Source organism: Thermobia domestica, chromosome 12 (genome assembly GCF_964235325.1).
Source record: "Thermobia domestica chromosome 12, izTheDome1.hap1.1, whole genome shotgun sequence".
NCBI lineage: Eukaryota > Metazoa > Arthropoda > Insecta > Zygentoma > Lepismatidae > Thermobia > Thermobia domestica.
In genome coordinates, this window is record NC_137465.1 from 201,033,693 (window position 1) to 201,052,091 (window position 18,399).

General features: G+C 36.8%; 1 protein-coding gene across 2 annotated transcripts in view; it reads left to right on the top strand.

Annotated features, from left to right (window-relative positions):
- Window positions 1-18,399, top strand: part of LOC145666929 (retinol dehydrogenase 14) — an 81,759-nt gene that overhangs the window by 50,458 nt on the left and 12,902 nt on the right. For both annotated transcript variants that reach the window (XM_081734532.1, XM_081734531.1), the window contains exons 5-6: window positions 637-819; window positions 15,654-15,763. In XM_081734532.1, the coding sequence (XP_081590658.1) occupies window positions 637-819; window positions 15,654-15,763 (293 nt within the window). The remainder of the gene's footprint in view (window positions 1-636; window positions 820-15,653; window positions 15,764-18,399) is intronic.

The following is an 18,399-nucleotide window of genomic DNA, read 5'->3' on the forward strand; positions in this document are numbered from 1 at the left end:
TGGAAAGTATGGAAGGGCGAGAGGGCTAAACTAGATAACATTGATTTGAATTGAAGTCTTTTTCAATGGAAGTTCAATGTCGTGCGATTGTTTATCGCCAGGGCTGTCGTATTGAACATGGTCAGTGGTGGAAAAGTGGTCTTACACCTTAGAGCAGGCGGGTGCAATTCTTTATTGCAAGGATGAAATAATTTTCTGCATTTCCTCTAACGTCAGTAGGCAAGAGACTTAGGTATTGGACTTACAGGGTTTACGAGTGGTCAGTGAAGAACAAATGCGGAGCAACCTACGAACATGTCAACAAACCATTCAGCTAATCAGATGTCCCCAACAGTGATCCGGGTTCGATTCCAGGTAGATGCTGAAATGATATGGATAGCATATTAAGGTGTAGGTGCACGTTTTCTATAGCCTTAATGCTGAAAAGGAACCCCAATTCCCACCAATAACAATAACAAAATTATGATTATCAAACATTACTTGCCTGTTTGAAACCATGCTATGTAAGGTATATATATATATATATATATATATATATATATATATATATATATATATATATATATAAAATAAGGAGATCCATTTAAGTAGTTAGTTTCTTTATATCTATTGAGTAATGTTGTTTGTTTTTTGCAGAGCTGCTGAAGAAATCTGCGCCCAGCAGAATCGTGGTCGTGGCCTCCGAACTCTACAGATTGGCAAGGGTGAACCTGGATAATATCAACCCAACTACCACATTTCCTGCCTACCTCTACTACGTCTCCAAGTACGCAAACATTTGGTTCACCAGAGAGCTGGCCAGGCGCCTCGAAGGAACAGGTAACGCTTCTTATAAGTTATAACGAGAAACTAGAATAACATATAGGCCTCTTTGTTTAATAGCCTTACATGACAGAATGACAAAGACGTTGGAACAGCTCCATAGAAAAAAGAACACTACACTGATCAGTATACTACTCTCTGTGAATGTTCCAAGCAAAGTAGCAATGGCGTATCGTAGGATCTCTAATGGCTTACCATTTATGAAACTTAATGAAAATGTTAGGTTAATTTCCAGAAAGTGTCATTTATTCTTAACTTATTTTCTTCAATGTAACACATTTTTTGATTTGTAGGGTGGAAACAAGACAAACGAAACCAAAAATCCTTAAACAGGAAACTTGGTTCAAGCCCTTAAATAAAGCAAACTCTGGTCCTTACCTCTCCAACATCTCTTCATAATTCTGCAGACGCCATGCCTCTCTCATTGGTCCTGCTGTGTATGTACTGAAGAACTGAATATACAACTAAAGAGCTTTTCTGCTGTCGTCTCGCGTCCGTTATTTAATCCTTCCCTCTGCTCCTGATAAAGGAGAAAAAGGAAATTACTTAAGTTTTACAATAAAAAGAAATTAATCTATATTGTCAGTTTGTAAGGTACTTTATTAGACATTTTGTGTTGATTTATTCAACTTTGAAATAAGAAATGGCAACTCAACGTTCCAAGACTAAGTGACATGAGAAAAGAGGGAAATTAACGGATCCACTTCCAGTTTGCAAAAACAATGACCTTCGACGGTTATATGCCAATTAAGGTTATTTTGTAAATATTGAGTTTTATGCTACATGAGTTTTAGTACCAACGTTTACAGCTTCAATATGGATTGTGGTCAAGACGCCCAGCATTGGTAAAAATTTGTATTCAGGATTCTAGCTCCAAACCAAAAGGAATATTGTGTCGAATTCAGGCAGAATCTTCTTCAGAACATGTTGTATACCCTAATCTTCATGTCACGGGTCATCATTGACGGCAAAAGCTGGGTCTACAACTACGATTAGGAAATCAAACAATAATCTTTATAACTCTGGAGCACAACTTAGCAATTCCAAAGCCGATGAAAGAGAAGCGGGTTAGAAGAGCAACCAAACGGATACTTACTTTTGTTTTCTTCGATGATTGGAATTTGCTCATCCTAAGTATATTCCAGAGGGCCAGGTTGTTAATGCCCACTTCTATTGCTTTAATGCGTCTAAGGAGGCATGCCCGTAGCCAGTCTACAAATGTAGGGGAGCCGGTAGAAGTTTTTTTTTGGGGGGGGGAGGCGATCCAACCATATTATAGTTCATTTGCAAGCCTACCGTGAAAATTTTAGGGGAGCCAGTAAAAATTTAGGGCGCGGCCCCCTAGACCCCCTCTGGATACGGACCTATAAGGTGGAATTTTAGCTGAAAAGCTATGACCTATCGAGCTACAACAATTGGGTGCTTCATCACGAAACGTACTCGATTGCAAATTAGGTTTTGGCTTACATCATGAGAAACTTTCTTTACCATTCTGTTACTTCAAATTGGCCTCTTTCAACTCGTCCTTTTCGTGAAAATAAATCTGAAGCTCAAAATTACCAACTTAAAAAAAAAAAAAAAAACACGAAGATTTATTTAGGTCTATAGAACAATTAAATACTTCTACGGACTTCTATGGAGCTCTCCAAAATAGTATAGAAGTACTGGCATCTGTATATGATCATACAAGAGGATTAATTCGTGAGGGACTCTGTCAAATTTTATGAAGTAGTACATTGTTGTCTATAGATCTATTCCACAACTTCTTCATCTCGTAACGAATTGACTTTTATGTTTATTTGTCTGCCATGAAAAGAAGAAATTGAGTTTTCCCGACTTTCGTGATTGCTAGGAATTTGTACCTTAGAATTAAGGATTAATGCCAGTTTATGGCTGCATTCGTCTATCCAATGCCAAAACCGCGAATGTGCTAAATTTGACTTTGAGCTATAAGCATTTTAATATTCAACTTACCCTGAAAAATCAGTATATAGACTTAGGTACATGTTTTAGTAATTGACGATAACTTCTAATATACTCATATTTCACAAATGGGACTTTGGTATTGGAATCTGTGTGCCAAAAGTAACATGAAACTGCACTTAGATGAAAATAGCAAAATTTGCACATTCGCGGTTTTGGTATTGGACCGACGCATTGTTATCGATGTTATCGATCCAGAGACACAAACATCCAAGTAACCCAAGGGTGCAACATAAAGGGGTTTAGTGGTCTTAGAGTTTCTAGCACCTGTAATCTATGTACGCATATGAATATAGTGCAATTTGTATGGCTCTTCCAATTATAAAGATCAAATGTAATGAACGAAGGCACAAGTAAAACTGAAAAAGAAAACTGAAAGAGAGGTCGAAAATAGAAAATTTGGTATATAACGTAAGATATAAATTTAGGTTTTGATAGTTCGCTCGATTAGGTTTGTCTCTGCCTAATGGAGTGTTCCAGGCGTGAAACAATAGAGATCTTCGGTGGATCTGAAAACCAGTTTTCTTCGGTACGTCTGTCCGACGCACTGACTACAGCTCGTCCTTTCGTATAAATTCGAGATCGGGTAAATTATTTAGAATCTTGCTCCAGAAAAATTAGCATCTCTAATAAAACATTCCGAAGGTAAAATACGTAGAATATCCCCGGACTACGTCTGAAGTATGAATGACATTATGAAAACATAATGATTCATAACATGTATTATTGAAATAAAAATATTAATGAAATATATTTTTGCGTAACAGCAAAGTCTATTAGTTTCTCCAGCCATGACCTTCTGGCTGATTAAGTCATAAAGTTAGTTCTTTATTATATAAAGGTAACCAAGAAAGTTATGTCACTATTTTGTGGAGGTCTGTGTTCAATTGGCCCTCACACCGTGAGTTGAATGCGAATGGAGATAAGGCGAAGGTCAGTTGTTGGTGTGGGAATATCGAACATACTACCTGGTTGTGGCAATTCAGTTACACCGTGAACCTGCATAAGGACAGTGTGAACATGGGACCTCCAAAGAGCGTCCTAAGGGGGTGTATGCTGTACGGGTTCAAACTGGGGTCAAATGCCGCTGCAGCGGGTGGAAGATATGCCAGGCCTTTGGTGAGGGTGTCGTGAATACGAGGACAGTTCAGCGGTGGTTTAACAAGTTTAAGGACGGTGACGAAACACTCGAAGACACACCACGTGTCGGAAGACCAACACATGTACAAAATAAAGACCTTCAGCCAGCAATTGAGGCGAACAGTGGTCAGACATGTGCGGAACTGGGATGTGAGTGGAGAAACCATTCGGCAGCACTTCCATCAACTTGGGAAGCACTATAAGTTGGGTCGACGGGTCCCACATGATTTGACTCCGGGCCAGAAGGCAACGCGAGCAGACACCTGTGTTTCTTTTCCGTCTCGTCTGAAGGAGGAGCCATTTCTGGACAGGATGTTGGCATGTGATGAGAAGTGGATCCTGTACGAAGCTCCACGGCGCCGTCATCATTGGTTAGCATCCCATGAATTGGTTCCAAAATAGCCGAAAGCAGCACTGCTTTAGAAGGCCCTCCTATGTGTTGGTGGACTGCTCGCGGCATCGTGCATCGGGAACTGCTACTAGATGGTCAGAGCATCAATGCAACTGTGTACTGTCATAGATGGCAGTTGAGCTGTGTTCAAGAAAAACTCAAAACAGTGGAGCCAGCAATTCTGAATCGCGAAGCGGCCCTCCTGTTACAGGACAACGTTAAACACCACGTGGCTAAGATGACCCAGGAAACAATTCTACGCCTTGGATGGGAAACACTATTGCATTTGTCATACTCCTCGGACACTGCACCGTCCGATTTTCTTCTGTTCCATTTCAAAAGTCTTCATTACTGAAGTGGTACAAACAGGTACAACAGAGATCGACGGCACCCACCATCAGCCAACAGCAAATGCCGAAGAAGACAAAAATGGATTGGTGTCCCTCTGATGCCACGTATTTCTGCAAAAATTAAGAAGGCATTGCATAAATATAACATCAAAGTCTTCTAAGTTCCTCCTAAATCTATAGAAATAATTATTATAAATTTTAAATATTTTTTTACTGATCCCCAACAAATTAGTGGAATTTATCGAGTTAAATGGCAATGTGACCAAATATATATAGGCCAAACAAAAAGGAATGTTTGTACCAGAATCGTTGAGCACATTCTTACATCCAAATCTCGAAGCCAGTCGTTCTTTCAGAAAAAAATGTTCCGGGGGGCACTGCTGGTACTATTCTATTTATTATTACATTATAGACCTATTGTTTTGGTCTCCTCCGGGAGGGCACTCTCAGGGCTCCAAAGGGGGGGAAGTGCACCCCCAAAAAATATGTCTGGAAGAAACACTGCTCGTAGCTTACAATAGTTATCTGGATTGGCATCACATTTCAAAGAAAATAACCACAACATTGCTAATTCATGTTTGATCAAAAAAGCAAAAAACAGCAACTGAACGGAAAATTAAAGAAGCTTAATATATTCTTAAGGAGAAACCGGCACTCAATTCAGATAAAGATGACATAAATGCTATTTGGAACAGTGTTTTTACTACTCATTTTCGCCGTCTGGAAGGTAATGAAAAATGAAAAACAGTAAACAACAGTGAACAGTGACAAATGAATTACTATTAACATATGTCTATTTCTAGTGATAAGAACATTTTTACTTCGCATATTTTTAAAATACTTTTTAAGCATTTTCAGCTATGCATAATTTCTTTGCTATGGTTTAAATCCTTTTCGAAGTATATCTAGGCTGAAAGTGAAGAGATGTTCTAGTGAAGGGGTTTGTTTCTTGCGGCGACTATTAGCCTTTACTTACATTATTTCTAATTATTATCATCGCTTGCAATATACTTTTTGTTCTTTAAAAAGGAAAAGCTTCCCTAGCAATTTGGCTATCGCGGAAATTCGGTTGATTTGGATTCGGTTAAAAGGTACTGTAGTGTACGTCGAAAATGACTAAGAGTGGACTCGAATTCTTTGTGCACTGAGCGTCCCATATATGAGTCCGTCACATACTTTCCCTAGATAAAGCATTCTTCCCTAAGAATAAGCTTGCTAACTACAAGTACATGCATTGGCAAGTAGGTTACCAAAGCTGAATTTGGATAAACCGTTTGATGAAGTTATCCTTTTTCTTTTTCTACCTGGTCTTCTAATGCCTTATTAATAAAAGTTGTTTCGTTATTGATTCGATTTTGTTATTCGTTCGATTCTGTTACCTTATTAATAAAAGTTGTTTCGTTATTAATTCGATTTTGTTATTCGTTCGATTCTGCTACCTTATTAATAAAAGTTGTTTAGTTATTGATTCCATTTTGCTATTCGTTCGATTCTGCTATCTTATTAATAAAAATTGTCCGTTCATCCAATAATGTCGTACTATCATAGTTTCACATGGGTTCTCAAAAGCAGTAACCAAGATCATTACGTATAATTAAATATATGTAGGCGCACCGAGATGATTATCTAAATATACATAATATGAATTACTATTCTTTGCTATTATTGTTCGATTCCAAGAAAATTAATTGTGCTTCTCCCAATATATTAACTTAATGTGAACCTCGCCTTGCCTGACTTGTATACTGTTGAAAACACAAAAGTTGTAGAACAAATTACATTCAATTTCAACGACAAACCTCATACTTTGGGTGTCCTTTCGAAGTTCTAAAAACCTTTCGACATATATGTCATTGTTTCACCTACAAAATGTACGGTATCACTAAGATTCTCATACGTTCACTAGACTGGCACAATGCTTTCTGCAGGAGAGAAAATTCCGTGTGAAGATCACTTCTGGCATCTCTGCTGCTTGGCTCCCTTAGAGACCTTGTATCTCTCTGTTCCTCTATATATACAGTATTGACAAATTAGCCATTTTATAGCTAAATTAACAATTTTCACACGATTTGTAACCAATAAATAGGTAATTAGCTATTAGCTATAGTTTTTTTTAAAATGTTACATTCGAAGTTGCCTATTTCTAGCCAATAGTGCTTAGTCGTAGAGCTTACCTTCTCCAATTCAAACTTCTCTAATATTATGTATTAAAAGAGAACCACGATATGTTTTACGTATCTTATTTATCAATCTCGCTTATTAGCTCGGTGATATGGCAAATGGTAATTCTGCAGATACCGCTTTCCTACAGCTAACTTATTCGAGGACTTCATTTGCAAATGAGAATTTTAAATATATGTTTTAGTCCAGGAAATCTAGAGCAATTTTACCCTCAACCTGGGCAAAATTGCAACACAAGCTTTTTAAACAGTTTTCGATTCAGGAATTACTACTGAATAACATATTCAAAATCCGACAAAATCGGACCACGGGAACACCCCCAAAAACGTGAACGCTGTTCTTTTAATGTTGTGCTAGAATAATAGTACTACCGACATGCAATCAACTTACTACAACGATTGAGGACGAAGAAAAGATTTCAAGGGGTGTATAGCACTTTATAAATAAAGCAAGGGACGCATGATGTAAAAAATTCACGTATCGGGTATTGACACGAAACTAACTTTCACAGAACATATAAACACTATCACAAAGCATTCTGTGCGTCTTCTAGGACATCTGTACAGATTGACAGAAATACGGAACATCTGTTCCTTAACAACTTTCTACAAGATAATAATTTCTACTAAAGTGGAATATTGTTCACGTATCTGGACCATGACAGCTCCTACAAAGCTATCCCGGCTAAACTCAATTTTAAATTTCTTTTTTGTAATTATAGTACGCTTTAGAGTACCTCGCACACGTGCGATGACAAAACACGAATTATTACAAACACTGAATATTCAACTACCTGACACTTGTCATAAAATCAGTGACCTCAAATATATGTATAAACTCACACGTGGTCAACTCAGGTCTGAAACGGTACTCTCACAATTCCCTTCAGACAAACACGTCCAGGGGTAAAAGTGGATTTGAAAATGTAACGGAACACATGACGTCACGCCGTACCCCGTGTCTATCTTTGCCCATTGTAATATCTTTTAGTAAGTGGGGGGACGCCACAGATATTTTCTGGAAGTGGGCGGACGGCGTTCCCTAACGTTGCCCCTCACTTTTACCCTTGCGTAACACATACTTTTTTTTTTCATACAGTACGACCTAGACTTTCAATAGTTCAACGTTCTCTGTTCTACAGGCTTCCTAAACTATACAACGAATTGTCACATACACCCATAGATTTATTTCATTCTGAAGCTGCATATAACTCTGCACTACGACGTCATTTTGGTGGATAAACTTTAGTCAGCTATTGTCAACCTTCTTGTTATAACTTACATATTGTTATTTTGTTGTTGATATTATTATTATTATTATTATTATTATTATTATTATTATTATTATTATTATTATTATTATTATTATTATCATCTCTTAGATTTGTAAGATATTGCAGTGTAAACTGGCGCTCAGCTGTACTTAATATCATGTTTGTAAATAAATAAATACCAGGAAGAAGAATACAGTTTATTGTAGCTGTACAATAAAACTACGGGATATTTTGTGTTTTATTGCTAAATTCTTTTAGCTATAATTATAAAGTAGTTTAGCCATTTTTAGCTAGATTCTGTGTGTCATTTAGGTATTCTCTGAAGACACCTGTTGGCACTAGTGTACCAGTAATATCTATATGAACAAAAACACCAGAGGTGCAAAAGTGCAGCCAAGTTCGTCAGCTTCAAAAAGTGTTGAGATGAGGATGGATGAGCCAAGTTCCTTGACCACTGCATCTGAAAGGGATACTGGAACTTGGCGCGAGGTGTCTAACATATTCGAATACATTAAGATGTCTGTTCCTAGTTTTACGGCCGGGACATTTCAGCCCTAAGGCTAGTGATGACCCCCAAATTCACCACGCTCGCAAACACCATCCTTAAGGCTCGTTAACTTCATTTACCTTAACACTTCGTGGAGGAATATAAGGTTTCCTTGTCTGGGTTTCGAACCATCAAATCTTACTGCAGTATAATGTATATGTGCCTTAGCGCCGTAGCATAGTTGATATTCCTAAGTTGGTGGTGGTCCTAAACCCACCACCACTATCCCTAAGGTTCCTTAAAATAATTTTCCTTGACACCTCGCGCCAAGTTCCAGTGTTTGTTTCAAATGCAGTGGCCAAGGAACTTTGCTCATCCATCCTCATCTCAACACTTTTTGAGGCTGCCGAACTTGGCTGCACTTTTTGCACCTCTGGTGTTTTTGTTCATATTTCACTTCTTTTTGTAGTTCACTATGTCAATATCATATATTGGGATTCTCAATTGTGGCATATTGCTGGATTTAAATTTAAAATTGTACAATTTTAAAGGAGTCATAATGTGTCACATGCAACATTAGTTCCCAAGGGCTCTCCCACCGGGAATCGAACCCAAGACCCTGTACAAGAAAGGCGCACATGCTAGCCACTAGAACAGCAGGGAGGATTTATTCTATTAAATATCTGTCAGAGAGTTATGTCCAAACGAGATTCTATATCATTTACCCGAACTACAAAATCACGGTCGCTAATATCTCATTTTTCATTACCTAAATACGAAGAGTATCAACAGGGCCCAAAACCCTTGATGCTGAATCCTCGCTGCTACATCACTAGACATGGCTGGTGTTTCAATATACTTAGTTGTTCTCTACCATTCCACATTGCGAAATTACGGAGTTCATACTGCCTCGAGTTTTCCTTCCAATGATATACACCTTTCAAATAACTTGTAAACTTAATAATATTTGCCACCAACATCCTAACTGTATATAAAGCTACATGAACTGGCATAAATAAAAGAGGTGCTTCCGGTTGACGTGGAAAGTTGAAATAATGAAGAATTTTCCCATGTTATTTAAATGGTTCTTTTTTGACATATAATCTCATGTTTTAGGAATTGGAATAAAAAATTGAAATTCGCTATGCTTGTACGTTTTCATTAGTATTACCTAAGTAAATCAGTAAAACTAACAATTCCAACTTTAGAGTGGTTTTATGGGGAACTGAAAAATCTTTCCTATGGTACGTATTTATATGGGACACCTTTTACACCCCAAAATTATAGGGCACTTCCTATAGGGCTACAATGATTAAATTTGACATGATTGTAGTTTTACGGAACTAACTGACAGAAAAATTGCCAAAATTGAATATTTTTAATTTTTAGGGAGTCTAAAGGGGAGAGGAAGAAATTCCCCATGCTATTTAAATAGGCCTTTTTTGGACTTATAATCTCATATTTTAGGTATTTGAAATTGGAATACAAACGTGAAATTCGGTACGCTTCAACGTTTTCGTTAGTATTACCTAAGTAAGTCAGTAAAAATGAAAATTTCCAACTTCAGAGTGTTTTATGGGGAACTGAAAAACCTTTTCCATGTTATTTATATTGGACGTCTCCTAAACCCCAAAATGTTTAGGCTCTTCCGGCTGGATTAGAATGATAAATTTGGCACGATTGTAGCCTCCCGGGACTAACCTACAGAAAAATTGCTAAAATTGAATATTTTTAATTTTTAAGGAGTCTAAAGAGAGATTAAGAAATCATCATGTTATTTAAATAGGCGTTTTCCTGGAATACAAAATCTTATCTTTAGTTGAAATAGGAAAAGAAACTTGAAATTCGGGAAGCTTAAGAGGTGTGAGGAAGTAGGCCGAGTAAAGGCGAGGGTGTGGGGGCGAATCCCAAGGAAGGCAAATTCAGGAAATATGAAGAGCAAAGGCACGAAATTCACTGTTGATGAAAATACTGATACGTAAGAGATTCTCACACTGTTACAGATAGAGACACGAAGCATCAAGACAATTTTTATATAACGACTGTGGTAACTATAATATAACTTGTGGTACCAATATATTTACGAAATCGGTTACATTTTGTAGCTAGTCTCACATAAATTCGAACAATTGAATTTCTCATTTCTTCGAAAACTTCATTAATTTTAAATATTCTCACCTCTACAATATCTTACTTATCAAATTAATTTCAATATCCATTTAATACCAATGACTGCAATAAAGGAAAATATCTTCACCGAAAAAAGACAAAATATTGGCTTTTCTTTTCTGGGTTTCCAACCACGAAATTTACGGCAGTATGTACGTGTCTTAGCCCACGTTTTTAAAATTAACTGATTCACAGAACGTGACTCATTAACTTGCTTAACTACTTATTACTAGCTTTCACTTATTTTACTCGCACACTGAGAAGAAACTGTATGTAGCGTACGTAAAAACGTTGGTTACATGTGTAAATCCTGTAGTTTTTGGACTTAACGTACACTAAACGTGTAACTGAAAAAGTATATTTTAAACATACTTAATTATAAGTGTTCCGAATAAACGTACTTTCCGCACGAACGAAAAGCCTGTATGTAAGCGGCCAGGATCTCACATACAGATGGCCGTATGTAACATAGCTGACGTACGTAATGTACGGAAGACTGTTAGATGTCAGACATCCTGCAGCGACATTGTGTAACATCTAAGCGGGAAAGAGGGCAGTACGTATGTACCATATGAATAACGTATATTAAGTATTGATTTATGTAGTAAACATAAGGATCCCGTATATTTGTACACTATACCGCTGTCCGGATAACGGATTTTTCTCAGTGACCTTAGCTCGATTTTCTATTAACCTAGAACGACAGGGACACGAACACAGAAACATCGAGGAGAGTTAAGATTCCAAAGGCTCTTCCACCGGGAATCGAACTTAGGACCCCATACACCAAAGGCGCACGTGGTAGCCAATAGACCAGCGAGGAGGGCACCAACTCGACCACTCAGATGATTGTCAACATTATTACTATGCACATGATGTGTTCAATAGCGGAATCGTTCCCGATTTCTGATTGTAAGGACTGTTTTTTTGCCAATGAAAAATTTTTCATAGCAAATTCCTCAAATTTCATTTTCAAGCCGTTATAGGGTACCTTTATGGAGAGTTTCGCATCTTTATCTCATTAAGAAGTACCTAATGACTATGGACAGTTTTTCGCCCATAAAAATCCCCATAGTACATTCCTGAAATTTTGAACCTTTACTTACACAGGTCATTACGTAAGGTGGGTACCATTAAGCAGAGTTTCAATTCTCTATCTCATTTGGAAGCACCTAATCAATGATGAGTGAGTAAATGAACCGATCTCTGTTTGAGTAAGGACAGTTTTTCGCCCATAGAAAATTCCATAGCACATTCCTTAAATTTAGGATATTTTTCATATTCAAGCCATTATAAGCTACCTTCGTGTAGACATTCACATCTTCATCTCATTGGGAAGTACCTAATGACTACGGACAATTTTTCGCCTATAAAAAATTTCCCATAGCACATCGGTCACATTTCGGACTTTTTCCATACTCAGGTCATTATAAGATATCTTTATGCAGAGTTTCACGTCTTATCTCATTCGGAAGTGCGAAATCAATGGAATGAGCGAGTGAGTAAACCGATTTCTGCTTGACTAAGGACAGTTTTCACCTATAAAAATTTCCCATAGCACATTCCTCAGATTTCGGACTTTTTGCATACTCAAGTCATTATAAGGTACCTTTGTGCAGAGTTTCACGTCTCTGTCTCATTGGGAAGTACCTAATCAATTTGATGAGTGAGTGAGTGAATCAATTTCTTGCTTGGCTAAGGACAGAATTTTGCCCATAAAAATTTTCCCATAGCACATTACTCAGATTTCGGACTTTTTCCATACTCAAGTCGTAATAGGGTACTTTTATGCAAAGCTTCACGTGTCTATTCCATTGGGAAGTACCTAATCATTTTGAGGCGTGAGTGATTGAATCGATTTCTTGCTTGGCTAAGGACAGTTTTTTCCCCATAAAAATTTCCCATAGCACATTCCCCAGATTTCGGACTTTTTCCATACTCAAGTCGTTATAGGGTACCTTTATGCAAAGTTTCACTTTTCTATCTCATTGGGAAGTACCTAATCAATTTAATGAGTGAGTGAGTGAATCAATTTCTTGCTTAGCTAAGGAAATTTTTTTGCCTATAAAAAATTTCCCATAGCACATTCCTCAGATTTCGGACTTTTTTCATACTCAAGTCGTTATAGGGTACCTTTATGCAAAGTTTCACTTTTCTACCTCATTGGAAAGTACCTAATCAATTTGATGAGTGAGTGAGTGAATCCATTTCTTGCTTGGCTAAGGACAGTTGTTTGCCTATAAAAACTTTGCCGTAGGACATTCCTCAAATTTCGGACTTTTTCCATACTCAAGTCATTATAAGGTACCTTTGTGCTCAGTTTCACGTCTCTGTCTCATTGGGAAGTACCTAATCAATTTGATGAGTGAGTGACTGAAACGATTTTTTTCCTGGCTAAGGACAGTTTTTTCCCCATAAAAATTTCCCATAGCACATTCCTCAGATTTCGGACTTTTTCCATACTCAAGTCGTTATAGGGTACCTTTATGCAAAGTTTCAAGTTTCTATCTTATTGGGAAGTACCTAATCAATTTGATGAGTGAGTGAGTGAAACGATTATTTTCCTGGCTAAGGACAGTTTTTTGCCTATAAAAACTTTCCCATAGGACATTCCTCAAATTTCGGACTTTTTGCATACTTAAGTCATTATAAGGTACCTTTGTGCTCAGTTTCACGTCTCTGTCTCATTGGGAAGTACCTAAGCAATTTTATGAGTGAGTGAGTGAAACGATTTTTTACCTGGCTAAGGATAGTTTTTTGCCCATAAAAAATTTCCCATAGCACATTCCTCAGATTTCAGACTTTTTCCATACTCAAGATATTTTAGGATACTTTTATGCAAAGTTTCGTGTCTCTATCTCATTGGGAAGTACCTAATCAATTTGATGAGTGAGTCAGTGAGCCTGAAAAGTTCATATTTTGGGGGTCCAGTACTCGAACATGGTTGAAGGTGGGAATGTGAGATTTGGCATATGAGTACATCTCTCCGATATCTCCTTAAATTCTAAATTTCATGTTTCTACCATTAATAGAATCGTTTTTACAAAGCCTCGAAATCGGCGATTTTACCCAAAACTCTTGTTCGTGTATAATATGCTTACGGCAGTGCAGGCCAGTTTTCATTTTCTCCGCGGAACTTGGCTGCCATGCACTGCCGTGCATGTTGATTCTCTTTCGAGCACACTCGTAGATGGAAGAATGATACTGCTCAAGACAGAAATAGCTAGTTTACTCAGCTGTGGATCCAGGGCTACCTCTTCTTACATCAGAGTAGATCCTGTCTCATATAGCGTCGGTGCTGAAAAGACGCTTAACGCTACTCAGTTCAATTCAATCGGTAACAAAGCTTCCAAATGGACAATTAACATGCCGATGAGGTTACCAGTAGAAAAAGGTGCGATATGTGGCTTCCATATTATGTTCCATGCCTGTCGGCTTCGACTTCAACCGCTGTTGCCTTTAGCAATGAATCTACTTGGATAGGAATAAGATATTAAGATCGTCTGCGAAAATTTTTTTTAAAAGAAGAAAGAAAGAAAGAAACAGCTACACCCCTCCCCCCTTCAGGAATTGTTCTGTCATCTCTCGTCAACTGCAGCTTCCCATCAGCATCAACAACTAAATCTGTGTACAGCGCAGAAGCATGTGGCACCTGCCTGCCAACAACCTTTAAGGTGGATCACCACCCGGAAGTCAGTATATATTTTTGCTCATTGTCTAAACTACTGCGCAATGAACTGTTACATATTATAAATATTGTACTATAAGATAGTGTTGTTTCAGCTACAGCACAAGACACTCATTCATTTGATTGTGTCTCCTGATATCGAAACATGTAAAAAATAAAAGAAAATATTTGATTCCTTTTACAATGAGCGCACAAGATGGCACTTGCTGGTAAATCTTACTAGAAGTTTCATGAAATGTTTATTTGTGTGCGTAAAGTATTTTAAAGTAACAACCTTATCACGAAATAGATTTATTGTTTGACCATTTTTCGTGTTATGTTTCATATTTTATTTAAATATTAATTTACATTTAAGGAAATAGATTCTGAGACGAAACTTACGCAGAACGCCCTAATATGTTTTTGCTAAATTTGTACGTTTACTGTAGTAGTCACAATAAGAAAATTCCTGGATTTTAGCGTTGCAGTTCGAGAAGAGGAATCGCGGTAAAGGTCGAAAAATAATTTCTGCAGTATGTATCTAAGCAGAATTCCATGATTACTCCCTTTATTATCTGGCATCAGTAAACCTCGACACTATCTGGCAATGCCGTTACTATTCAAGCAGCGTTTAGCATAGCATCGAGAACACCTAGTGATCCACCTTAAAGATATTATTAAGCTATGCAGCCAGTATTATTTCTAGCCGCTTTTTCAACACTAGAATTGAGCAGTTACAACATTCCCTATCTATACAACCTGCTGATCTATCAATCCAGAACTTTCTGGCGAAGCTTCCATCGGTCGACTTATCCAATATTATAGCAGTGAATGCCAATGCCAACAGTATTAAGTTTCTCTTTATGCAAAAGACATCTTTCCATCTTCTACACCAGCAGCGTAACGTCTATAACTTCCAAAACCAGTTTTCCTCAACTAACAGTACAAACATGAGGATTTCAGTAATCTTTTCACTAACACAGTTTCTTTCTGTGCACGCTTCCCTAGGGTTAGACATTGTCACCCTAATGCACTAATCCTTCAGGATCTTACTGTTACAATACACACAACAATTAACTTCGTACAAGAACATAAGCGTACTCAGGAAAGATATTAAAATGGTTGTAATCGTATTTTAGTTAATTGGCTATATGTTTAGTTTGTTTCAATTGATGTGTTTTATGTTTCAGGTGTGACCGCGAACTGTTTGCATCCGGGTCTGGTGGAGACTGGTATTTGGAGAAACGTTCCATTTCCTTTGAATCTCCCTCTGAAACTGATCATGAAGGCTTTCTTCAAGGTAAATACTTTTCATGTATTATTTATCTTATATGAGATGCCTACTCTCTAATAGATGTCTACTTCCTCCCAGTGTCAATGTGTTTCTGTTTTAATTTTAGTCTTGTGGTCGTGCTACGCAGGGCGGATTAAGATCCTTAGAGGCTCTAAGCACTTACAGATATATTATCTTGATACGTCTTTTAACTTTTAAACTAATAAACAAAAAACTACTGAAATTTTATACCGTGCAAATATCGGCAGAGAGACATTGTTTCACATATCCTGTAATGCCACCAGTCTAATAGTGTTGTCAACCTAACATAAAGTAATATTTTTCAAATAGCACTACATCAGGTTATTATATATTTCAAATTTATGTTGTGAAACGTAAACTTAAAATATCAGATTTATTATTCAGTGTTGCAAACTAAGGACGCTACATTATCACACACACATCGAAATTTTGGTGATCTCTATACTAGTAAAATGGAAGCAAGACAAATGGATCAATGCACATCCAAATATTGAATGGATAGGAACAAATATACAAAGGATTCTCTAATTTTACTTTTTTTTAAAAAAAAAAGCACTTATTTCCAAAAACTTCTTAGGTAAGTATCTCATTCAATTACATAAGTGGCTTTCAATCGATATGAAGATGATAATGGTTTACAGCAACTTGTTATCTAAAACCGTTCTGGAGATATGATAAATAATGGCAAAGTTTGCAACACTGCTCAAAGTTATGTAATCTCAAGAATTTGTTGAAATTACACCGAACAAAAGCATTGTTGTAATGTCACACAAGCAAAATAAATCAAAAAGTTCCTAGAAATAACCACTTTTTCCATATCTTTGGGGTGGTTTGAGGAATCATTATGATCTTTATGTGTATTGAAAACTATCTACGTAATTTGATATGAACTTCTCGAAACAGTTTTTCGAATTACAAATCATTTTCGAAATAAAGCTCTTTTTTTTTAAAAAAAAAATCAATTTCTTGTGACTTTCTTGCTTCTTGTTGGAAATGCGTCATGTGATGACTACAATATTCGACGTTAAAGTACTTTGAGTGCGTGTTATGCCGTCTGTCTCACTTTGTTATTACTGTTGTAGAGCCCTCCTTTGGTTGCTTTTTATGGTTGTGATATTGTAGTGTCCTTATTATGGAAGAGTTTAAAATAAATGGAAAATTCTAAGTGTTTGTTTGATATGTAGATTTGAAATATGTAATAACCTAATGTAATGCTGTTTAAAAAGATACAACTTAATGTTGCATTGGGAACACTGTTAATCTGGTGGTATTAAAGAGCATGTTAAACTATATACCCCTGTTTATGTTTGCATGGTACAAAATTTCAGCATTCTTCAGATATATGCTGAATATATAGTTAATGAACCATGCCGACAAACTGTAAGAGGTTGCTCCTCTCATCAAAATAAGAAAACATCATATAGACCTGTGGGGAAAAATGAATAGTCTTTGTGCTGTCCTAAGCCGTTTAAAACATGAACATCAAAACGCATTATTTCAAACATGACAAACTTTGGAGTGGGGCTTCATATCGGCGTAAAGGAAGTCATTCATATGCCATCCAGAAATGCACGTATCTCTGTGCATTTATGCACTTTTTCCTTACAGGTCCATATGTATTTTTTTCTTAATTTAATGTGATGAATAGTTTTTCAGTTTGTCGGCGTAGTTCATTATTACTTTGTATATGTAATTCAAAATATAAACAATGATTAACCATAAAATACAATTTTATTTATCGAAATAAAACAAACCTACATTAAGATGGAAAATAATGTTTATTTTTGCATATTTTCATTTTATTTCTATTTGAAAACTTTAGTCATATCTTTTTAATTGCAAAGTATTTGATGAAATCCTCAAAAGCAATCTTTCATAACACATCTGCATCTGTATTTAATAGAGATAAGGATCCAGCCTATTTTGTTCCATAATTCTTATGATGAGATTTTCAGAATACTTCAACTGAGAAAATGAATGCTCAGTTGAGGAATTTGTGACCATGAATGTTTAAAATATAACAAAGCTAATGTCTACATTTGGAACCACACCTCTCTTCCTTTCAATTATGTAGGAGCAATGATTTTTCATCGGTTTCATGGCTCTTTGAAGGAGGTCTGCACTCTGAGTGCTCTTGTTAGTATTGTGTATAGCGTCTGTATGATTTTTTAAAATTTAATGTGGGACGCGGATCCTGGTTGATCGACACTATTTGGGGTATTGCATCATATGACCCATGGATAATAATAAATTAGATTATGGAAAATTTCTGAGGTCCCTCCTTCCCTTTATGCCATAAGAGCACATGCTTATTTTGCTTATGTTTAAGCCACCCAGGTCCCATACATAAGCTCCACTTTTCTGGAGGTGAAACGCAGAGATATAGCTATTGTGCGGATTATCGAGGAGTTCGATGTTAATTTGTGCTTGAATAATTTCATAAGAGTGTACATGCGAATGAGCTGAGTATGACACTTTTATTGTTCAAACAACTCCTCATTAGTATGTGTTATTGTGGTGTTAGTCTCTAGGTGTGATTACAGTGTGCAGTTTTAATTGTTTATGAAAGTGAGAGTGGTTGGAAGTGGGATCTATGTAATGTGCCCAAGTATTAGTGTTCC